Raw genomic sequence first — 25,497 nt, forward strand, 5'->3', positions numbered from 1 at the left:
GTCTATTTCTTATCTTAAAAAGCTGCATATACTAGATCCATGATTCATTTATCTCAAAACCACAAGGTAATTCTAGAGATAGAAAAGAAGCAAAACACAAAACGATTTCAAGATAATTGCCTGCTGAGTTCAAAGATACACCAAATAGTTCAACAGGTATTGAACACCATCAGCCACAAGGGTGATAACAGACCTGCAGGTAAATTAAAGCGTGTCTGTTCATGGCAGTTTGAGCAGTTGCTGGCTAAATGAATTTGTCTTGCTAGAACTTGAATCAAACCAGTCACCAGAACTATTTATAAAAATATTTTAATAAATGTTTTCCTACTCGCCAGCTATCTTTTCTACTGCTGTGCATCAAACTACAGTCATAGAGGGGTTAAGAAACTAGAGGCCAACCTCTCTCCTTTCCTACTGTTTGCCAGTTACCTTAAACAAGAATCTCTCTTTTCCATATTAATGAAAGACACTGAGCAATTTTAGTGGTACCAGAAGTATTAGCAGCAGCCAGTTACTGTACAAAACAGGACTACTGGTCAGTTCACATGGACCTGCTCCCCTCTGCTCCCCTCCTGTGCATTATTGTCCCTAGGCACACTCTCAGTAAGAATGGGAGATACAGAAACAACTAGTAAAGTTATTTTTTCTGAGATGGATCAACTGCTTAATGTAAAGGTTATTCAGTTTGATTTGCTGGTGAAATAAGAAGTGAGGAGCTGGATGATTAATAACTCAAAGATGACTGTAAGCATTAGCAGAGTTGTTTATTATGGAGATATCAAATTATATTAATCTTTGACTTTGTCATACTTATGCTGAATATTTCTTCAGCTTGACAAGTTATTCTAGGTACTTAAAACTAGCTGTAAAGTGACATGCAAAGGAATACTCTTAAAAAGCAACAGAACTGTGATGATCAACAAATAAGGAATTTTGGGTCCAGAAGGAACCATCTGTCCCTGCAGTGGCAGAATCAATTCTTGAGGGAGGACAAATGTAGATTTTTATCCTGTAATGCTCCATTAAATGCTTAAGATGTGTGCTGAGATAGGTGTTACTATAATAACCATAATAAATGTTCCTTGAGGTTTGTGAAAACCAGCATGGAACCATTGGGGCAAGCATCAGGGATGATTATTGATGTCTCTGATGGAGAGAAATGACTAAGCTCTTACTCAGAATATCATCTTTTCATGTGAATAATTTCTCCTATTCTGGCTCACTTTCAAATCCACTCTGTTTCTGGAAACTGATGGAAAAGCTTACAGTGGGAAAACACCAGCAAGATTTTGTGCCTCTGACAAAAAGACACCAAAAAAAAAAAAAATTAAAAAAAGAACCTTGAGTTTAGTTTTGAACAAAATTTAGTTTGAACTCCTCTTGAAATCATGTCTGTTCCTTAATAAACCTGAGGCATTGCTGGTGAAACTGAGGTAGTTGTCCTGCACTGACTGCATCACTCCTGCATGCTGAATAAGACATCAGCTGGGGAAGAAATGGACAATCTGTCTTCTGCACCAGAAGTCTCACACGTTCTCCTGGTTTCTGTAGCATCTCTTACTCATTACAGGTTTGAGGACATGAAGGATGCCACGGCAGTTTTAACTTCATGTGGAAAGCACCGTGTCCTTTTCCCAAACCCCTTATTTAAAAATTACTCTTGAAAAGGTGTGAAAAAGCATTATGAAACATGTATCAACAATAAACACACCCATGCAAACATCTCTTTTGACACATACAGGTGTATGTGTACACACATGCACACACATATTCTTCCTCTGTGTAGTTAATAGTTGCACTAAGAATCTTACAGGATAAAAGCAGCTTATAAAGGAAAGATATTACATATCCTAAGAGACATCTACTTATCCTTTATGATCTTGCTTAATGTTCTACTAAATCATACTTAGCCTGTTGCTTTCCCACTTACATCCTCATTTACTACAATGAATTTTAAATTTAAACCTTTTCCAAATGGTTCCCTTTAAATGTTCCCCATACCTCTGGCACAGATTTCCACACAACTCCATCAGTCTCTGGAGATGAACGCACGGGACTGGCAGAGTTTTCTCTGTATCAGAAATATCAGAACACTTTCAGGCTGGACTCAGAACAATAACAGGTTTAAAAAAAAAATGTCAATGTATGATGGTTTATCACTCATCCACAAAATTTAGTGGATTTTTTTTTTAATGGCTAAAGGACAGCTAGCATCCTAGATCACAAATAGAAGCTAATTCAATTCAAAATATCTTCACACAACTTATCTACCATTCAAACTCTCACAAAAATGTTATAGGGGCAAGAGGTAAATAGGTATTGGCACCCCGTGCCAGGGTGAATTATAGTTCAGATTAGAGACTTCAGCAATCATTGAATAATCTCTCTCACTGAGATTTATGGAAGCTTTACCATTAAGTCTTATGGATGAAGGATAAAACCTAAGTGTGTTTTGAAAGAAAACAAAATAAAATTGGTCACATTCCAGCAATGCATTTGGTTATGAGCTTCCACAAAACCCCTTAGTTTATACCAAAAGCTCACTAAGCAATAGTGAAAATGTCCTGTTACTGCAGGGAGAACTGGCAGAGAAGTCTAAGTACAGTTCAGGGCTGAAAGGAATTATTATTTTAGATATCTTTAATAAAATGCATTCATTTAGAATATTTTTGCCCATCATTATTCATTAGCCTGTTAACAACTTGGAAAAAATAACAAGGTTTGCATTTATCTCAAAAATCATCTCGTTTCACCTTTGAATGACTGTTAAACATATTCTGTACTTGTCTCAGCTGTACTTGCTACTGAAAAGCACAAAGCCCCTTGTCCTGGCTAAATACATCCCCAGTTTACATGAAATCTGAATGTAGATTACTCATATGGAAAAGCACTGAGCAGTCATAGAAGCTAACATCTTCTTGTTTCATAGTCAATTATTCATCTTGCCAGTCTATAAGACCATTTTTCTCTCCTTAAATAACCAAGTTCTTCTCATTTACATGCTGAAGTTGAGCGTTGAGGGAAACAGAAGGCAAGCTAGCCCACGTGTTTGGTCTCAGCATTTACACATACAGTGAATAAACTCACACGACACACTTTCTCCAAAAAAAGGAACATGAAATTAATGAAAACCACCAGTGGCTCATGTTCTTTATAGTATTTACTCTAGTATTCAACACAATGTGTAGTTGTTGCTATGGCAACTGCCACATCTCTTGGCACCATAATAATTCTCAGATAAATGGTTCTTTGTCAGAGCAAACTCCGAAGCCAGCATATATGAAACCTGCAGTTCTTTGGTGGTGGGAATCTGCAGAGGTAAGCTGGAAGTGTGAATTCAGTCTGGGCCTGAGGGGAAGCACAAGCCTGTCAGTAGAGCTGAGGCTCTGCTGCAGAGCTGAGTTAAAAGGTGAGCATGACTCTATATGAGAAATCACAGCTGCTGTGCGTGGCCGTGGGACTTGCAGGGTCACTCAGAAACAGGCCAGCCAAGAGGCACAGGAGCCACGTCCGTGCAGCACTGTCAGACAAGGCTCTCACTTCCAGGGTTTGATCTAATGCCTGCTGGAATCTGAATATTTCAGCAGGTTCTGGATCAGGCTAGAGGATAGAAAGGGACTGGAATTTCTATGGACAATAGCTTATTTCAGTTCTTTGTCGTTTCCTCAACAGCAAATGGTCTGCACAAAGACTTTTTATAAAAAATATAGCCCAAAAGGCAGCTAAAGGGTACTACAGAATAATCCGTTGATGAGAGCAAGCTCTTGCTTTTGTTGGCATTATTAAGAAGTACTCCATGAAACCTGCAATTGCAGATTTTATTAAAAAAAAAAAAATTGCATCCTTCCAGTGGTGATTAAAGCAGGGAATAGCCATTTACCAAAATACCATCAACACACAGGTATTAAATTCTAAAACCATTTATACCTCAGAAGTTTACGCACAAACTCAAAGTCAACAGGTGCTTGCAGTGTCATAAGGAACAAAGGTAAAAAGTAGTAATAAGTTAATTAATATTAATTAATAACAGCAGAAGGACAATACTATGCTTACCTTTCTGCTAAAGTAAATACAGAAGTAAGAATATGATTTTTCTTTTGTTTTCTTTTTAAGAAAACCCATCTTTATATGCTGAAAGAAACCTTCATATCCAAAGGCAAAGCATCTCCACAGTTTTTCTGAAAATGGTATTCTATCCACTGTTTTGATTAGCATAATAAATCATAAATGTATCAGATATTGATGTGCCCCTGTGACTTCCTCTATTTTGTGCCTTAAAATTAAATGTAAACCATGGTGTTTTATTTATGCAGTGCATCACTTTTTTGAAGCAAGTGCTATATGCAAAATCTAATAATATGAAACACTTCTACCCTGTTTGTCAATATCTCATATGTGAGTCCATCTTCATAGTTTTGCACAGTCATTTTGAGCCTATTAGGAGCTCTGTTCTAAACTGAAAAAAATGCTAATATATATTAATGGGAAAGATTACTTGCTGTATCAGAGAGGCTGATTTTTGATCTTATTTTCCAAATAAATTATTGAACTGCCAGATGACTAAACTATTCACTTCCTTGCATGACTATGTTTTCTGTGAAAGAATCCTGATTCATAATATCATTATTGAACCTTTATCATCTTGTACAAGGCAGAAAGCCATACATGTAGGATTTAAAGTTCTAGGCACTTTTTACCTCATATCAATAAAAATTGCAATCTCTGTCCTGCAGGCATAAAGGAATGAGTAAGACACAAAGGAGAAATACTAACATTTAAATCCAAGGAGCTTAGTTTCATTATTTCTGTTTGATACTTTAGGAAACAGAGGCACAGACACAAAGCAACCGCACAGACATACACATCCAGGGAGTGGCTTAGTGGGAAACAATTCAGATCTGCAAGGAGGCTGGGAAAGTTTTCAGTCAGGCTTTTGCTTCTGTCTCTGCTATAAGAAACACAGCAGGGGCTGAGGCTGGGAAAAGCAATGGTCTGACCAAGGAGAAGGTGGGAGCAGCACACTTGAGGAGCCTCTAGCTGCTACAGAGTGGGCTGGACAGAGTAGCAGGACTAGAGCAACTTCGTTTCCTTCAATCTGACCTACTGCTGGAGATTACTTAAAACTTTGTCTACAACATGCTGTCTGAGGGTGTGCCCCTCCCTCTTATCTCTTCTTTTCTTTTCTTTCTCCTATTCCTTTTCTATCTAGTGCCTGAAAAGCGTCCTGAGGGTTTGACAGTTTCTATTTAATCATTTCATCCTTCTGTATGGAAGACTGCTGAGCACCATACAGCGAAGTACCAGCCTGGAATTTCTGAATATCTGCCTGCCCTCTTATCTGCTTTGGTGCCAGACTATTGGTATCTCACCCGCCCCCCACCACCTTGTGTCTGTGATGCTGCAACACATAAAATTTCTAAATAACTCCCTTTACTGCAGGGGAAAACAAATTTAAAAGCCTGAATTTTGCCATCACACCCAAAAAAAGACAGAGAAAAGAAAGATTGTTTCCCAAGGTTTTCTTCTAGCTCCCAGTCTACTAAGGGTATCTCCATTAAAACCAGTATCAGATTAAAGAGGGAGAAGGACTAGCAGACAACCATTTGATTTAGCCTCGGAGGACACAGTTCAATTCCCAGCTTGCTGCCTTTTGCAACTCACAATCTGTTATGAGACTCTACAACAGACTGGCTTCTACTTTATGTCTTCCACAAAACCAGACAGCTTAAATAAATAAATCAATCCACTAATATCTGGTCAAATGCTCAGATGTGATGAAATTGCCAACTTCCAGTTGTCCTGCTATTTGCATATAACAAAGCTGGGACTGAGCTTTGGAAAAGACATAAGTTAAAGAATTAATTATTGTCACTCATGGGCTCAGTCAGTTTGTTCCCAGCTGGGGATTGGGAGTGATTTATGTTTCCATTAGGGATCTGAACCTTAGCAATTATATTAATTATTCAGAATGAACCCAAAGTTCATATTGGAAATCCTGGATGAATCAGAACATTTCCATGTCTTTTTTTCAATATCATCAAGCACTCAAGTCTGGACTGTGCAAAAGGGTGTTAAGGAAACATTGGGCAAAGCACGAGTACAGATGTGTGTGCCCCACGAGCAGTACCCCATGGTGAATGCAAGTGAACTTCCTTTCCTTCAGCAAGCACTCTGGCTGCCTGAGGGAACAAGTGTGTACGCACACACAGCTATTAAAAAAATGACACTGTGATGTTACACCTTCTGTAGGCCCTGGCAGATCTTCTGTGCACTCATATTCCACAGGCATCTCAAAAATGACAGTAGCTTCCTTGTGAATACTCCCCTCTGTCAAGACAGACACAAACCAATTTATCTAGGAAAAACCAACAGAGGAAAGGGGCACTAACAGCAGGTTGTAGAAAACAATCTAACTGTAATCTGGTGTACAGACTTTTGCTCTCAATAACATGTATGCACATCTGTAGGTGCAGACATTTACAGGGTTTATGGTATTTTGGAGAAACATCCAGACATCTGGAAAGGAAGCAGTGCTGTATTGGCTCTTCTGTCACTTGTCCCTGCAAAAGATTCTGTGATCAGAGAGCAACAGCCAATTTGGCTAATGATGTTGAGGAACTATCTTTTTACCTTTAGTCATGGCCACCCTTTAGATAGAAATTTGCAGGTTCTGCAGAACTAATATGCTTCTGGCAAAAAAAGTAAGGAAACACGTCCTTTAGACTCAAAAAAACAGAATTAAATGGTAAGTGTCATTCTAACAGCCACTGACTACACTATGGCCATGAAGTTAAATTAAGCTAATCATGTTGGACTGGTCAGTGAGGTCAGCTGGAATTTTCCAACATCTTCAGCAGAATAGAACCGCACCCCTCCACCACTAGAATATCAAAAGATTTTCTGCATGCTCCAGGATTGCAACTCTAAGTATTTTCAATATTTATCTGAAGTAAAGTTGGTAGCAATCAGAAAGTTTTCAGAATTATGCACTCTTCCTAGGTTCAGACTGCCAGTCAGCACATTAGAGATCATTGTTGTCAGTCATCTCCAAACATGTTGGGAATCTGCAATTAGAAACATTAACAATGGGATTTCACAGATGTAGGTTACAGGCTTTCAGGACAGAAATGGCAGTTGCTGGCAGTGGGGAAATACTTAAGAACTACTTATCTCCTAATTAAACAAGGTACTGTACTCTAAGTACTGAATGCTAAGCAGTGCTCTAGCATGTGCTCATCTTAACCCTACAGAATTCTGCTGAATTACTAAGGCTCCATCTGAGCCTTTCTTCGCCAAGACTCCTGCATAAGCAGATGGAGCAGTTCTGCTGTTTCCATGCTGACACATTTAGACTGCAAAAGTACAGGATTTGGTTCAAATTTATCATAAAATCACTTCAGATAGGACACTGTAATCTTTACATCCTTCTCAAGTATTACAAACAGAAAGACAAAACTGAGTTGTGTTTTAGACAAACAATTGTTAAAGCAGCTGGTAAAAAACATATTGATTTATCAGACAGAGAGTGCTGGCTGAAGTCAGAGTAGGACAGCCAGCCCCAAAGATCTCCATACCCCCCTGAAGAAGGGGATGGTCCTCACCAGATGGATTCCCTAGGACACATTAATGCATCATACAGCTCCCAATGGCACTGCCAACACCAAAGATCACCATAATAAAAGAGCGTGAATGCAGGTAGTGATGGTGCTGAGATATTTCTCTGAGGAGTCACCTGTGAGGGCAGACTGGCAAGTGGCAGAATATGACAGATTTAGACTTTGGTTTTCTCTCTCTGATGCAACACAAAGTGGTTGGAACAGAATCCAGGAGTGCAGCCAAATTAGACTTGGCTTTTGAATGCTGTCTGGTGATAGATTTCAACATGAGGCATTAATTAATATTGCTGGAACACGCTGAGGGGAGACTACCCAGAACCTAGAGAAAAAGTCACTGACAAAGTTATGTCATAGTCTGTGCAAACAGACATCTGCTAATTCCTATTCAGGAGAGAAAATTTCCCCTAGACTGTAACTTCCACAGAATATCTCCCCTCAAAGACACTGAAGGATTGCTTCTATAATAAAACCAGAATAAAGCTTCAGAACATGATTTGCAGGGAGTCAGATCATCACACATAAACCAAACGCCTGAAGTTTAACTCCAGACCTCCTGTCAGGGATGTCTCAAGTTCCTTTGGGGTTTGAATAACTTCTAACTGGAGAATGAGAATCTCCTTTTTGAAATTCTAAGATTTCAAAACCTGGAGTGAGGACAAAACTTGAACCATCTTGTGAATGCACCAGAAGGAATATGCCTTGTTAGTTTGAGAGAGAGAAGAGCCAAGTGCCCAGCTCCTGTAAGTGTAGCTTTCCTACTCTTAATTTGATAGTACATGGTCCTAAACCCACAGTTCCAACATGGAAGAGGCTCTCACGTATGGCTTTGTTAAAATTTAACTTTGTGAAGAAACAGCATGTTTAAATAAAATTAAATTCCTTTGGTTTGGTTGTTTTGGTTTGGTTTTTTGTTTGGTTTTTTTTGTTTGTTTGTTTGTTTTTTTTTTTAATGGAAGACTTAAGCTGTAATAAGCTATTGTTGGAAATAAAATGGGAATGCTGGCAGCTAAGAGTCTAAATACCAAAATAAGACAATAGATCAGTCATTTTTATTATGGCTTCTTTATACTTCCTTGAAATTATAGGTCTGTAAAGGTACCAGGCTTAATTGTCTAGTAAGCCACTATCTTGCCTGCCTCTCTCCTAAATACCACGACACAGAAGGCTATCTCACATTTCCTTTTGTTACTTTTATAGGTATGAAGTAAACAATTCAATTTATGAAGCTCTTTTTCCCCATAGTACGAGGTTAGTATTACACTGAACCTCAGAAGCAGAAAAGAACTGTCATTCAGTGGACAGAGTGGAACAAAAACAGAGCAGGAAGACAGAGCATAAATATGTGTTGCCATTTATGTGCAAACGTTTATCCAGTTTAATACATAACAATATCCGATAAGCAGACCTATATGAAAATCTAAATTCCACAGCATAGAATTCATTCCCACACACTCTGACTTAGAGTGAACATGAAGGTTCTGTAAATTCTAAATTACACGTTTAGATTATGATTTTCCATTTTCAGCTACGGTCAAAGTATGCTTATCTGGTGTATCTAGCACCAGCAGAACCAGCCAGTTTTGATATTTGGGCTCCTTCATTTGAATCATTTCAGTGTGACAATTTAGCATTTACACCTGAAGATGTAATACATCCTTCAAAACCTGGAAAACTTGTATTTTAAATTAAAATGAGTGCTAAAACGTAACAGCAATATCTGATTTGAAGACAGATTTTGATCTCTGCTAACAGATTAAAGCTGCTTACAGTCCTAGATAGCATATGTAAATATCTAGCAGCATCTCCTTGGCACTTTGTTCTGGCCTTTTGTATTTATCTTACCTTTAATGCACCACGTTTTTCACTTGCTTCAACAATCAAAATCTCTGCCATATCCTCAGCATGCTCAGACCGTGCATGTACAAACAAGGCTGTGCCAGCTTCTGATACATTCTTTAGTGCAACTAAAGTTCCATTGTGTTCCACCTTAAAGTCTGGGTTAGAAACTTCGAAGTTCAGTTTGTTATTCCCCTTGCAGTCATCAAATGCCACTGGGGTGGAAAAAGAAAAAAAGAAAATAAACAATTGTAAGTATGCACTTTGATAGACTTCAAACATTTTCACGTTACCGACTCTGTCTACAGATCTCATGAAGAAATGTGTACCAGTCTAAGGGGAGAGACTTTCAAAGAGGCTTTATATTTGTGTGATTATAATTCAGAGACAAATCATACAAACATGAGCTTTCAGAAAGATAAAGAGATTTTGACCATGTTAATCAGGGAGGTAAGAGATAAACAGAACATTTTTGACATGATCAGTTTTTTTATCACTCAAACCAAATGCACCAAATACCCATCTAGTTCTACAAATTGAGCAGTTGCAGTAGAGACCTTGGTTTTCCTCCTTGTCATAACACAAGAACTCTTCTTTCAGTTATCCAATAAATCTACACCTAGAATCTGTTGTTGATAGAATATTCAACTACATAGTCTACTGACAAGTGTACAGAACAGAAAAAAACAGTGACATTTCTTACTAGCTACCAGGATTGTGATACATTACGTGAGCTGCACTATCAGTATAGCTAAGGATTATGAGAACTTTTAATTAAACAGTCGCTGTCAATAATCCCATTTCAATTTACATGGAAGACTTAACATATTTAGGAAGGCTGACAAAGAGAAAAATGTCTCTAAAGTACAAAGGTTTGAGACTTTGTCTCAAGTTCCTCCTCTGAGCCTGGTAGATTCACTCTGCACAAAATATTGGAAGAAACATTAGTGATGTGACTACATTATTAAGAGGTCTACACCATAGAATTGCAATTGCTAAGCAAACTTTTCAGGTTTTGCCATTTCTGAACAATATACTTGCATATGAAGCATTTTTTTTTTTTGTGGACAATCTGTTCTGTGTTCCCCACCTGCTCCTTGAGTTACTGCTGCTGTAATTTTTCACTTATCTGTACACTCTCACTGTTTTGATTTTACATTTCATTTCTGTTGAATCTTTAAAAACTGTATTTCACTTTCAGAAATGAATACAGACAAGGCTACAGACCACGGAAGATGAAAGACAATAGAGTTTTTCTGAAAATAAAACACTTTGCACAATTGTTTAAATTTACTGTATAGACTTCTTGTATGGGGTCGTTGTTTTTAAGGGAAAAAATGTAATCCCAGATTCTCTCCCAAACTGGCCAATACCCAAGCTTTTCTTGACTGTATAATCTCTGTAACTGATCTAAAAGCACAGACAGAATTCTCCTAGGGAATGGCCACACAACATTCCTGGGAAGCTACACAGAAATCTTCTTCATCAATTTTTGCACCTACTTCCAGACATGGAAGACAACTCGAAGACAGGGCTGCCAGAGGACCTGATGAAGATCCTCTCTGGGCATTCACTGGATTTGAATCCCAAAGTTGAAGCCCCACAGGAAAACAGAACTGTTGCAGAAGAGTTCCAAAATTTGAATACAACTTCATTTCATGACAAATATTGATGAGAAAGGTCAAATTAAAAATTAACCAAAAGCAAAAATCTGAAATGTCTGAAATTCAGAATATGAGACGCTGAACACTATTTGCCAAATTGACAGTGGTGGGTTGACCTCAGGCTGCATCCCAGTCACTCACTCTCACTCCTGTGCCTCAACAGGACTGGGGCAGAAAAGGAGATAAAAAGCTCATGGGTTGAGGTACAGATAGGGAGATGAGTTACCATTTACTGTCATGGGTTAAACAGAAGTGATTTGGGGAAAATTAATTTCATTGAGGCCAGTTAAAATAGATTTGGATGGTGAGAAAAAGACAAAATTAAACCCCAAATCTCTACCCTACCTCACAGCCCTTTCTCCCAACCCAGCGCCACTGCTCCGTTCCCAGCTCCGCCGCCTCCTCTCCCCAGGCGGCACAGGGGGATGGGGAACAGGGCTCACGGTCTGCACCTAACGGCTCCTCTCTGGGGCTCCTTCCTCCTCACACCTTTCCCCCTCCAGCCCGAGCCCCCTCCACAGGCTGCAGCTTCCTTCAGGACAAGCTCACCTGCTCCTGTGTGGGGTCCTCAGGGGGCTGCGGGGAACCCTTGCCCCGGGGGTGGTGGAACCCTTTCTCCTTCTCCTCCTCCTCCTCCATCCTTGGGTCTCACTCCGCTCCCTCACAATTTTTTTCCCCTCACCCCTCACTCCCAGGCAGCATTTTGCCCCTTTCTTAAACAGAGAACCTTTCTTAAACTTTCTTTTTTCCCCAGAGGCAGCACCAGCATCCTGAGGGGCTCGGCTGTGCCCCTTGGTGAGGCAGCTGTGGAACCATCCGGAACCGGCCGGAACAGCCCAGAACCGGCTCTGTGCCGTGGGGCAGACCCAGCCTCACCCCACAGAGGCCCTGCAGCCCCCCGCCAGCACCCGCACACCGACACATCCACAGAGGCCTCGGGAGCCTGAGGCAGGACTTCAGATGACCCTGTGAATTTGTACCTGATATCCTCTTATAGAGGAAAGTCCAAACTCTACAGTCACCACAGTCTCTTGCATAAAAATTACCCAGCACCTGAAGGATCTGTTTCTGTACAAGTTTTAGGCTTGCTTACATATTTTTAACTAAAAGCTGCTCTTATTTCTTCTCCTTTACTTGAGGGCAAAAGCACTATCCTTGGATTCACAGTGGGATAACAAGCCAGAATTTCATCAGCCCATTTGCTATTTCATTGAATTTTGCTGAAAGCAAGAGGGATTATAAATAAAAAAAGAAACAAAAAGCTCTCTTCCTTCACATACTCCAGTCCCTCCAGACAAACCTATCTCGGTGTGTCATGTCGCAGACCCCTGCTCGCAAAGTCTCACGCCGCAGTAGAATCAGGAGGGGGTGAAAAACACAGAACTTGGGAGCAGTAGCAGTTTAAAACAATTTCACAGTGCTCAGACTGCGCTGGTGTCCACGCTGCTCTCCAAGGCCAGGAACTGTTCATAGAAAGGGTCTTGTGCTCACAGTAGGATTTTGATAGAAGGCTCTCTGTTAGCAAGGCCTCCCGGGTATAAAACCACCCGTTGCAATTTATGTTGGTGATATGACAGGCTCACAGATTCACTGCAATCTCCTAGAGCTATCAACCTACAGAAAAGACAAAATTTTCCTGTCACTGTAAATGTGGGAAGTTGAAATTCTCTACACTAATCATTGTATAGATTGCAACCTTGATGAAGTGTGAGTAGCTTCTCATTTAATGTATTCTCTTCCTCCTTTAAAAAAAATAAACAAACCACAACAATGAAACAAGGTTTTAAGAAGGTACCTTGTTATGTTGAATAAATGTGTGCTTCTCATAGTCAAAAGCTGCTGGTAATCTACTATTAATAGCTTACAACAGGAAAAAAAAAAAAAATTGGCATCACCCTCGGAGAAATTAATTATGTCAGGAGTAAAAAGTAAAGACAAAATTAAAAGAAAAGCCTAACAAGACTGTGACAAAGTAATCACTTAAAACAATCACTCAGAGCTGTAGCATCACCCAGCCAAGCAATACAGGTCACGTTCAAAAACAGGCAGCACAGTGTTGTGCTTTGAAAAGAGGGGTGAAGCTGGGTGGGAGCACCCTTCTTGCACCTTGCTGCTCAGCTTTCACAGACCTTGAGGTTCCTGCATTGCTACCATCTGCATGCATCACAGAATTTCAAAGACCACACGCAGATTCAACACATGGAATCAGAAGTACTTGGATTTATATTCTATATTCTGTAGGGCTATGAATTTAATGCTTTCAAACCTTTTATATTTGCCTCATCTATTGGCCTTGCATTATGAAACCCTGCAACATTTTCCAACCAGGGCAGAAGCAGAGCTGTTTGAAAGTGGGAAACTGTTTTCTTACCATATCTCATCCAAAAGCACTGATGCTTTCAATTCCCAATTCTACCACAGAAACAAGAGTATTTGACGAGGTTAACAGCAAGGAGAGGGAAAGAAGATGAAAAGGCTCTGAGAAGTACTGATATGAAGGGAAGAAATCAGAAGTGGGTGAAAGGAGATGAAGTGATCATAAGGACAGAGAACATTGAAGATTATTCTGACCAAGGGCCAACAGGGATGAAACTGAAGCCAGCTGTTAAGAGAGTTGAAGAGAACTGTAGCTTTAAATAAATTCCCTAGTCTGAAGTCAGGGGCAAATGTGAACTTTATCAGAATGATGATGTCTCCTGGACTAGGATGACCAGGGACCGTCACATGAGATTGCACTGGGTTCCAAATCATTCTCATGATGTCCAAGATAACTGGAAACGTTATCTTCCTTAAACTCGTGTGGTATCTGGAGAAAAGCCAGTGCAGACAGCCAGCTCTTACAGTACTTGCACTGCCTGCAGCTCCAGTAGCAGCTACATAGCCTAAGGAGCTAGCCCAGGCACTGACCACTCTTGCCTGCCCTGCCAGGCACTCAGGAGAGCTCTGAGGAGTCCCAGTTTCATCAGCTTACTCCAATTTCCTACCTGTAGCACTTCTATCTTGTCAACAAACCTACACATTGTTGATGCACCAAAAAAACACAGCTTTTTAAATATAGGGCAAATAGCATTTTTAGTGCTTATTCTCTGGTTAAGAAAACTTGCTTTGGACGCAAAGGCTATCTACAAATCTCTATGTAGGAACTATAAAGAGTGGTTAATTAATTACTTCCCATGTCCTCCAAGTACTAACCAGTATAATAAGAAACTAGGCAGGGTGTTGTGAGTATCAGTGGTGGAAAGGTTCAGTCGGATACTAAGAAAGCTTTGCAGTTAACCATTAAAAGAGGGTGCTGAGGACGTGCTGAATAACTACCATTGCAGGGTTTAAACACGAGGTTAATCATATACCATCTTAATCCAAAATCACTCAAGACCAGTCTCAGTACCTGATTCTACTTCAGATCAAGAGGATGGACAAGGTGGCATCTATAATCTTTCCACACATAAAAATTCTAGATTCAACTGACTTCCCTGTTCTTTTAGGTCAACATTAAGCTTATATAAATGGGATTCATTCAAGAAGAGAAAAACTACAAAAATGCAGTGAAATAAACACTGTATCTTACTACACAGCTTATTCATCTAGCTGAGTCCGGGACACTTAACCCTCTCCCAGTACTGAAGGAAATTTGGGCATGGGACTGAGAACTTCTGAGTAGAAGATGAACAAGCACATGCAAGAAAACTGAAACCAGCTCAGATTGTTCCACTGAGAAACTGTCTAAACAATTAGAAGTGCCAGGAGATATGGATGTCTGTTTCAGAAATAAATATCCCATTACAAAGAATTCCTCCAAGATCTTTTCAGATTAGTTTTTAAATTATCTCCAGATATCAAAAATAGAAGTATTTACCAAAGTCTATGTGAGTTGGCTCAACAGCCCACGCTCTAAGGAGTCTGCCAAGTTCATGGAGAGGAGGCCAAACTCTCTGGTAGTCTGTCCAAAATGAAAACGTGGTCTCCCAGGGTATAGCACTTTGCTGCTTGGCAACCAGGATGATGTAACAATCCTTCTGATGTGCAATGATGTTTATGATCTTCATGGATTTGTCACAGAGGGGAGGTGTGAGGAAAGCCCTGAGACAGGTACTGACATTATTCATGCCAGGCAGCTACATTAGAACAGGTTGAACGAACAGCAGCCTGAGTGTCCTCACACACTGCAACCTCCCGTGTCCTCCTGCACACCCGCTCGTGTTAGAGCTCAAGGAGTTCAGCCAGGTTACAAGCTCTTCAGAGCAAAGACCACTTCTTCGCTCTGTGTCTGTACAGCACTTGCAACAAAATGGTTCCTGTTTGTTGCTCAAGGTGCTACAGAAGTAAGAAGAAAAATAAAAGTAGTAACTGTCCAGCTATAGGCCTAAACCAAAATTTTGCCAATGCTGCACCAGACGTGACTAGTGATTGTGTCTCATTGTCAAATATTCAATGAGCAATTAAAACAATTATCTAATATTTATTTACGTTAACACAGAGCTCTTCGTTTATTGATGCATATATGACTCTTGATGTTCTTAGTCATGCTCCAGCTGCCAAATGAACATCTTTATTGTGCTTAATAAGCCACATGGTATGAGACAAGCTCCAAAACTCCCATGCAAGCAAAATTAAAATACTGCCAAGCATTTCCCAATGAAAAACAACCGGCATGTCACTCATCCCCCTCTGTTCATTTCCCAGCCTCCTAGACTAGACTTTTACTCCTTTCTGTAAGGAACCTCATTCACATATGAATTGTACAGAGTATCTTTGGCCACCAAGCAATATTTGTTATTAGTTATGCCCAGATGCATGCCAAGGCCTTAATCGGTGACTTTGAACTTATAATCATCAAAGGACCTGCTGGAAAAAGAATTCTTGTGCAAGATCCCCAGTCCATTACTGTAACGATGGGAAACAGAAGTTGTGATTGGAAATATTACCCTTTATAGATCTCAGCAAGAAATCTCAAGTTCCGGGGATTCATCATTTCAGTGCATCCCATTTTCACTTATCATATACCACATATGTGAGGTTTCCACACAACTGTGATATTTATGATAATGAACCACAGATGTTTTAAAGAATACCATTTTAAAACATTGAAAGGTTAGTAGTTGGATTTCTTGTAAGCTATATAAAAAGAAAACAAGCTGAAATAGATTTCTCATATTCAAAAGCATATATCAGGCTGATATAATCCTCTTCCAAAGTACTTTTTTCTGAGTCCAATTCTCAGAAGTTTAATTTGTTTTGAACAGAACTACAGAATTCATAATTTTCTCTCTGATGAAATCTCTGCAGAGGTATTTTGAATAACTAAATATACATATTTGTCTATAAGCATACATAAACTTTGAATACCTGTCTCTATGCACAGGTATTCATATTTTTACATTAGCTAATGATAGCTAACAACAAAATGGCTCCTCAGTGAGGAAATTTCACATTGAAAATACACAAACACAGACACACAGAGACTTAATTACTCTATCAATGGAAGTTAGGATTTTTTTTTTTTTTTGTAAACATAACCTAGCCTTGTTCAAATCAGTAGGAACTCCAGCATCAAATGTGTATTATCCTCTGTATTTTTTCTCATCCTTTTGAACAAATAACTTTAGATCACATTAAAAGTCAGAAGCTGTACCTGTGAGCGCTTTAGAGATGCAAGAAAAAGTACATTACAGCTGCACAAAGGCAACTTAACTTTCCAGCCCAGCAGGGATCTCTCAGCTCTGCTAAAGAGTCCTCCCTGCTCAACAATATTAGCAAAATAGAGAAGTTAGACAGAAGCTGGCAAAGCTGAGCTTCATTAACTACGAAGAGAGAAAAGTGATGATTGAAGCAAAGGGAAACGCTGCCGAGTGCTCCTGTCGTATATAAAAATTCAAAAGGCACCGTGACCTAGCAAAGCTCTTGTTATTAGTAAACACTGATGCTGACAGAAAACAGCAGGCAAGTAACTATGGAAATGGTAACAGGCCACCACATGGCAGCACTCCTCACAGTGTGGAAGGCCTAACTCTGGTACAGGGTGTCACACAGCAGCCCAGCACAAACTAATAGAAATGCAAAGTGTCATGAGTCTTCAAGAGACAAATCATCCTGTCAATATAGAGAAGATGAAATCTACCTGGAACCAACACATCTGAATAACCTATATCCATCCAAGAACAAAAGAGGAATCTTTACAACAGCTAATGACAAAGGCAGATGAGAAACAAAAGAAATCCTGCTTTTCAAACCAACAGGATTATCATCTAGGAGAAACAGCTTCTCTGCTTTCCTTTGAGATGCCTTCAAAACCACCTCTGGAACAGGGAGCCCACAGCATGTTTATTTCTGCTAATTTTCTGCAGTACCTTATTTTCTGCAGTACCTTTCTGTTTGAAAATAAGAGAACAATACTGCCCCATGATACTTTTGTGGGCAGACTAAAGTCCAGACAAGACATTGTCAACAATTAAATCAGACACGTTGTTCTTTAAGATATGAGGTTATCATTACTTCATATCTAAAAGTGCTGTAGAAAACATGTATTTATGGCTTAGAAAACCTACAAGCATGAGTAAAATATTTCTTTACCAAAAAGATATTCTATTGAATATTTAAGTAAATGAACAAACTGAGTTTATGAAAATCCTCTATGAAGGTTTTTTAAGCAGTTTAATGGTAAATTCTGGCTCTGCAGCAGAATTGCTACAAAACTATTTTAAAAAAATCCAACAAGGAATAGTAGGTTATCTCTTACTGCACATCTGTGTTTCTCTTGTATATATAGAGAATTTCTTTATGTGCCCCTGAAGTAAATTATATTGATGGCTTATTTAACATCCAGAGTCAAAAACTGAAGAAACATGAACAACACTACAACGTTTATCAAAATATAACAGGATTTGTTTAATACAAACCAATACAAATCTATATTCAAATTCTTTGCAAGAACAAGTCCCAAAACCCAGAATTTATCCTTGCACATACTTGTAACATCTGCAAAAACAAACCAACTACCTAATCTGGCAAGCAACCCCATGCAATTTGTGCATGGTGACCAGATCTGTGCATAGCTCCGTTAAAATACAAAAATTAGGCCAACAGTTCATCCAGCTGGCACTAGCGTGTATGTATCTGCCCTTCAGAGACAAAATGGAAAAAATGCTAACAAATAGAAATTCTGTAGAGCCATCCACCTGAGCAGTAAGTGAGAATGGACTGAAGGCTCCCTCAGCCTTCCTGTCACGGGCAGGACGAGCAATTCCAAAACGAGTGGCTCCCTCCCTCTGCAGGCCCACACCATGCTCTGCCCTGCCTCCCTCCTCACCTTCTGCTATGCCCAGCACTGCATTCTGGCATCTTTTCACATCTCACCAAGCTCTGCCTCTCTTCTCCTAGCACATCACAACACCACTTGGCTAGATACAAGTATTGCATCAGGTACCCTGAGGTAGAGCAGAACCAGAAGCATCACAATTTGTACCAGCCCAGCACTGAAGCCCAATGTATTAGCCCTGAAGCACTGGGGTTCCTATTTGGGATTCCAGCGGGTATTTCCACAGAGCACAGAGTGCTGTGTGAGCAAAATGGCCCCATCAGTATCAAATCCAAGAATTCACACCTTTTTCAGCACAGACGTGTCACTGCTTCTTCCTGCCTTTTCCCACCGTGCTCCCTCTTTCCTTTCTCCTAGAAAGGAAGGTCCCCTGATGGCACCTTGTGGTCTTCAGCAAATTTATTCTGCCAACAGGGCTCTCACAGCAGTCTCTGAGTGCTTGAAATGGTGTGAAAATACAAACACTACAACCAAAGCCGAAGGCATTCCCTCCTCCTCCCAAAACAACTGACCGGCTCACATTACATGATGTCTTCACACATCAATTTACTGCCCATCACCTCATTTAGGACAAAGAATCTGATCAAGTGGAAGGAGCTGTAATGAGTTGTTCTCAGCTGGAATTTACCTTAAATTACGCTTTACAATATAGACACTTTATTGACTGATCTCCTGGATCAGTGGCTGCATTTAAGTTATGGTAATACTATAACTTCTGTTCTAAGCCCTATTTCAACAAAAATATGATGTCAGTGAGTGTGTATGAAAACAATATAAAAATCAAAACTTTAGATATTGTATCACAGTCATTGATTTTCTGAGCACAAGACACAGTCCAGTCTACACAGAGCTGTTGTCTCTTGGTAAATGCAGAGGATGCTTAAATTGATACTACATTTGTGGAGCTACAGTCTCAAAAGAATTGTCACCTCTGTGGAGAAATATGCCATTTCTCTATTAACACTGCATTGATTCTGAACAGTCCAAATGACCCCAAACCCAGAAGCAATATGTAGAAAAGACTCTTTTTAATGTTAGATTCAATGAGAGAGTTTCCCATTGCAATGCAAATGGTCAATATTATCTATTTTAGCAGATTTACATAACACTTTGCTAGAAGCCCAGGAGAACGTAACACAAAATTAACTTTAGATTCTTACAAAACCTTCACTGGCTGAGTCTAAGACACAGACAGAATCACACAATCACAGACATTCAAATGTATTCAATATGTTGTGGCTCTGCAAATTGCTGTGAGAAGGTTGTTGATACAATATTGATTGTATCCTGTAGTGGAGGAAGGTGGGACAGCAATCTGAGTTTGTACAAGAATTCCCAGTGGGATATAATGGATAATTTCCTTTGAATACTGCCTGCATAAAGCATGAAGAGGCAACACACTACTGACCATGAATTTTCTTGGCTTCTGCATAAGCACACATCTGATCTTTGAGCAGTCTCCCTAAGTGCTACCAACCCCAAATTTACTGATATATGTAATTTATTGAAAACTAATCAATTGAGGTTCTATTCAGGAGGGGAAACAGTGTCCCAGGAGATTTAGCTATGTAAATAAACTGCTGCCAGCAGATGTCAAAAAGTAACAACAAGCAATCACTCACAGGAAATAACTACAGTGCCACAAGCACAGAAAGTACCTTTATTTACACCAGTATGTTCTTAAAATGTCTCCAAAGCCACAAATTTATTTAGCAAAGCTTTTCGGTTAACTATACAATTAACCACAGGTCACAGGGATTTTATCCCTCAAGTTCACAATGAAATCTGTTTGTTTTCAAGGTCAGTTTGTTATAATTACAGTGATCTGTCATTTCTTAATGTGATCTGTCATAACTTCTTGTTTCCTTATTTTTTCTTTTTTTTAATGGCACAAGCTTCTGTCAATGCTCAGCTAAGAACATTTTTTCTACCAGTCTTAAACTAACTTAGGTCAAATTATGATATACTATTAGACAAACAGAAAATTCACTAAATTATGCACATGATTTATGTTCGCCTCAAGCTGGACCATTAGTAAGAAAGATTACTTTTGGTTTTGTCATTTATGACAAAAATAAAACATCAGGCCTCACTAGAGGAATGGATGCTTTGCTCACTCCTTCAGTGGGAAGCACAAGTAACACAGTTATTTGAGAGTGGAAGAAAAATCTATTCTAAAATATTTTTTTGTGTGTTCTGTACCAAATCCGTGGTAGCTACTTGCCCTCTTACACATCTTTTTTTCAGAGATGGGAGAGAAAATATTGTTCAATACACCTCTCTTACGCTAGAAGTTCTTTGGCTCAAGAAGTCAATGTGTAGGAGCTTTCTATTAAATAAGCTATCAATACAAAGTGCTTTTTACACATTACCTACAGCTACTGTGCTGAGGCAATATTGCCTCTATCTTGTCAATCCTAGGTCTCAGTTTCACCGTCTGTGTGAATTTACAACTACTCTGTAATTCAACAGTGAGTTGCATGGACTGCTCCCCAACCTCAGCACTGATAAGAAGCAAAACTATTGGTCACTACATGCTAGGAAATGTTAAAAAATAAGACACACACATATACATCAACACACAGCTGCCCTTCTTCTGGAATCATAATGATAATAAAAGACTTTCCTAATATTCATGAATGTTTTCTTAAAAGGCATCCTCAGGAAAAAAGCTTTCAGCTTGTGCCATGTGCAACTAATTTCCAAATAGCACTCAGTGGTAGGAGTTTGCTTCAGAAATAGAGAATGACGCATCAGTTACAATACATAAAAGGAAATGAGAGTGAGTAATAAATCCACTGTGTAATATTTTCTTTTCAAAATGGATACTGTAGGTTGCTGGCCTATTTTCCCAGCTGCTGAATGAGTAATGCCATGCCTGAAAATCTGCTCAAACCATTTATCCAGTGGATTGTTCAACTTTTCCCAGTGAAACACAGAAACAGTGTTTGTCCTGTTTCCAGGAGAAATCTTTTGCTTTCTTATCTTCTCCTTCAATGAACCTGACAATAACAATTTCTCTTTGTGATTTTTTCCAAGTTTTCTCAAGTGAATTCCCTCAAGATTTTTTTTTTTTTAAAGAAACCAATAACAAGTTGATTTGTCCAGACATATTCAATAAATGCACAAATAACAGACCTACATCCATTTTAAGTCTTACGGTCTAAAAATTGGGTTATTAAAATACAGCCCTTGGACACAGTTTATGAATAGCCTTTCAGAGTGCCTTCAGAAATCTAAAATGCATTTAAATTTGAGAAATTAGTTGGTAGTTAAGCTTTTGTTTTACTCCAGTATCAAACCAATTCCAACACAAAGATCAGGCTATAAACCATGGAAAATCAACTGCTTAATTACAACCTACTATAGTACAAAACCTGAGATTAATGAGGAAAGCCACCTCTCAAAACTCTGCTGGATTTTAAGCTTGCTCAACTTATTGTCATCTCTTTCAAACAATATCAGTACCTGACTAACAGTTACAAAACCAAATAACCTTGGTTTGAATTTTGACTCTCACACTAAGATCAGACAAGCAGCACTGCTGAGAACAATGTAATTAAAATTGCACCATGTAATCTTGCTCTGCACAGTCATTCCCAGAACAGTTTCCATTCACATCAAACACAGGCTTTTATACTTTAAAGAAAGACAGGCTTTGGCATCTTCCACAAAAGAACTGACCTGAGGGAAAGTATATTCTGTCAGTCAGGATCATTTATAAGCAACCTGAAATTTGTTTACATAGATAAACCAAGGGAAGAACATCAAGCTACTGAAGTTTCTGCTTCCTTTTAATAACTAAGAAATGATGAAAAAAAACCCATCAGGTAATATGTACAGCACAATAGCAATTATTTAACGAGCCAGCTGACACTGTTATTCAGGTTTGCAGCTGAAATGGATGGCATTGCTATACATGCTCACATTTCAACAAGTAACACTGCATATGAAGCAAATGACAACTGAAAGTTATGTCAATTACTTAATCTACATTTCAAATTTACACTCTGGCTGGTAGCACCATTTGGCTGCTTGCTGGCTGCCAAAGGTGGAGACCCACTTACAGTGTACATAACACTTGCATCAGTGCAGCCACAACCTAAGGTCGAGACCAACACAGTGCTTGATTCCAAGCCTTTTTGTAAGCTTCAGGAATGCAGACCTGGCTGATAACTGACAGTTTGTATTAAACAAATAGTCAACAAAAGGGTGCAGTGAAAAGCTCTCTGAGCCAACATCCCAGATACGAACATCCACAGCAGGAACTGCTTGTGGAAAAAAGCATTAGACACAAAATGAAAACAGAACATCTCTAGTATGTAGATAAAGGATACCAGAACACCCCTAGTGAATAATATGTCTTTAAAGTAATATAGGTTTATATTATTTCTTATTAGTGTCATATTTTCATGTGGTGTTCATACTGGAGACAGATCAGACAAGATGCTGGCCCACCACAGTAATTACAATACTGACTTGGTGATCAATATGCAACTAAAATTTTATTGCCAAGTACTCTCTTAGATTTAATAAATTACAGTTATCCCTAAAACTACTGAATCCATGTACCTTCATAGCTGTCAACACAACAAAATTTGCCTGTCATTCAGTGCCAGATCTACGTCAACTCGCTTCATTTACTTTTTAAAAATCTCATCTTTCCTTGCATTTTTCCAATTCAAATAGGTGAGAAAAAGCACAAAATCTCATCTTCCCTTCTCTTTCCTCAGACTTAGTGTAGGTACTACTAATTGCAATGTTCTGATGACTGTACTGAGCATTAGTGATACAGATTTCCTACATATCCTCTGATTTTGGAATATTAGAATGCAGAAATATTAGCATATCTGAATAACTGTCTCTCCTTTCACATTAGAGCAACTAATGATGACAATGCTTGGGAAGTTTGAAGAGGTAAGATAATAATCAATCAATCTTTACTTTGCTTCCGGTTGTAAATCCATTAAAAAAATCCCAGTATTAAGTCTGTGCTTTTTTTCACCTTATGTCACCTTCCAAACCATTAGTCCCTTGCAACAAACAAAGCACTATCCTTCTGTACATTGATATATCTCATTTGTGTTGCACTTTGCTAATGGCTACAGTCATGATAAACTGAGAATTCATTTGGTAAATGTGATTTTCCAAAAGTTTTCAAGTGACACAAAGTTATATATTTATACACACGGCTGCTTAGCAACTTTGTAGTAGCTCTATCCAGGAATTGAGGTGTAAATAAAGAACTATGCTACATCAGAAAGTACACAAGACATTTATAGATTTAGGAACAGAAAGGTTATCAGAATTCATCACCTAGCAACAAATATACCATCAACTCCCCTGTCTAGCAAGCATCTAACAAGAAGGATATTATAAACTCCACTGACTAGTGAGTTAACTTGGTAGCTTGAAGTTTAAATGAACTGCACAGCTAATTAAACTTAGCTCAGAACTTCAGTAGGCTCTGTGTTTGCATTTTAGCACATGCTTTATTCTGGAATAAACAGTTGCCATTCACTCATCAACAGATGGGTCACATTCAGAAGCTGACAGATTCCGAGGAAATGAGGGTACAGAAATGCCATACACTTTCTTACAGATCCCAAGAAAACCACAGTGGTTACATAATGCATGTACAATGTACAGAAGCAATTCTGAGAATGGGCTGAGAGTCCTGCAGGCTTGAAGAATACAATCAAACTGTATTGTCAACATGGTTTCCACGATGCAACTTTGGTGATGATTCCAGTACAAAGGGTTCCTATTACAACTCCACTTGTCTTAAACATTTCAAAGTGATGGATGTAATTATTCACTAGAATCATTTAACAATAGACTCAAACTTGCATCAATGAATATTAACTAAAAATAAAATTAGTTTTCAAGTACCAAAGGCTTTGTGTATTCAGCCTGCCAGACAACTTTCATTCCCTCCCTCCCCTTCTCTCTCCCCTCACTGTTTTGCATTAATACTCTATTATTATAAACTCCTGCTGTCTTGAAACTGATGATACACAATATTGTACAGGCAATGGCTGCTATTGTGTTTCAACGTAGAGTGATATAGGTGCAGTTTCACCATCATACTTTAAAGTTTATCATCTCACATTATTTTAGGAAAGCAAATTCTTAATCACCTCCAAGACCTTTGTTTTGCAAACCCCCTTATTAAAATTTCCTTGCAAAGCTGAAGGATAAACAAAACTAGATTCTGTTACAATCCTGGTAGATGCCCATTAATGTTTTGGAGTTCTGACAGGGACATGTCTAGAGTGAGTACATTCCTCACCAGGGGAGCTTTCACAGAAGACAGAGAGATGGACCCTGAACTGACATGAACAACACAGCCCTACTACCAATTTCCTACACACAAACCAGTTGTCTCAGATGTATCCCAATCTCAACGTATGACAACATTTTCTCACAGAGTCCAGCAGCCCTGGCTTAATGAAATTTGGGTACCTGGTCAATCACGACAGGTAATCAAGAAACAAAATGTAGACTCTTTACATTCACCTGTATCTTTGTCTGCCTTTGCAGAGCAAGCCTCTGTACGGTTTCCATGCCCAATCTCTAGGCTACTCTGCAGGGCTCACATCTTGAGAGCACACCACTGAACAGGCACCAACAATGAATGTGCTCCGTTCCTCAAGGAAGTGCTTTTCTTACAGTGATTTACAGTTTACATGCTTGCCTTCCATCAGCTCTTCTGCTGACACTATCTTTCCACAGAAGGCTCCTACACAGTAACTGACAATAAATTACACTGCTCAGCTTAGTTACCTTTCAGGAGTTGTTTCCCAATTCTACGTTCCTCCTCCAGCTTTCCAGACCACCAGAGGAGTAAACACTATTTTACTATTGCATTCAGTTGCTGTTCCAGAAGGAGACTCTACATTCTTTCTCTTTCTTTTAAAGTATCTAGAATACCTGTATAGCTGTGGAAAACAAAACCAACTTTTATCCTGACTTAACATATTGGAAGTTCCAGGTTCTGTAACTGTAAACTGCTCATTTAAGGTCACACAGCTAACCAGGCTGGCTCTCTCCATTGCAGGGACCT

At 39.1% G+C, this 25,497-nt stretch overlaps 1 protein-coding gene across 1 annotated transcript in view; it reads right to left on the bottom strand.

Moving 5' to 3' along the window:
* Positions 1-9,458: 9,458 nt before the first annotated feature.
* The window catches only part of LOC103778915 (cadherin-13-like), a gene marked incomplete at its 3' end in the record, with an annotated part of 87,604 nt that continues 71,565 nt past the window's right edge, over positions 9,459-25,497 (bottom strand). The window contains 1 exon segment of the mRNA XM_008946532.1: positions 9,459-9,667. Coding sequence (XP_008944780.1) covers positions 9,459-9,667 — 209 coding nt within the window.

Source organism: Merops nubicus, unplaced genomic scaffold (assembly GCF_000691845.1).
Source record: "Merops nubicus isolate BGI_N331 unplaced genomic scaffold, ASM69184v1 scaffold16488, whole genome shotgun sequence".
Taxonomy (NCBI): domain Eukaryota; kingdom Metazoa; phylum Chordata; class Aves; order Coraciiformes; family Meropidae; genus Merops; species Merops nubicus.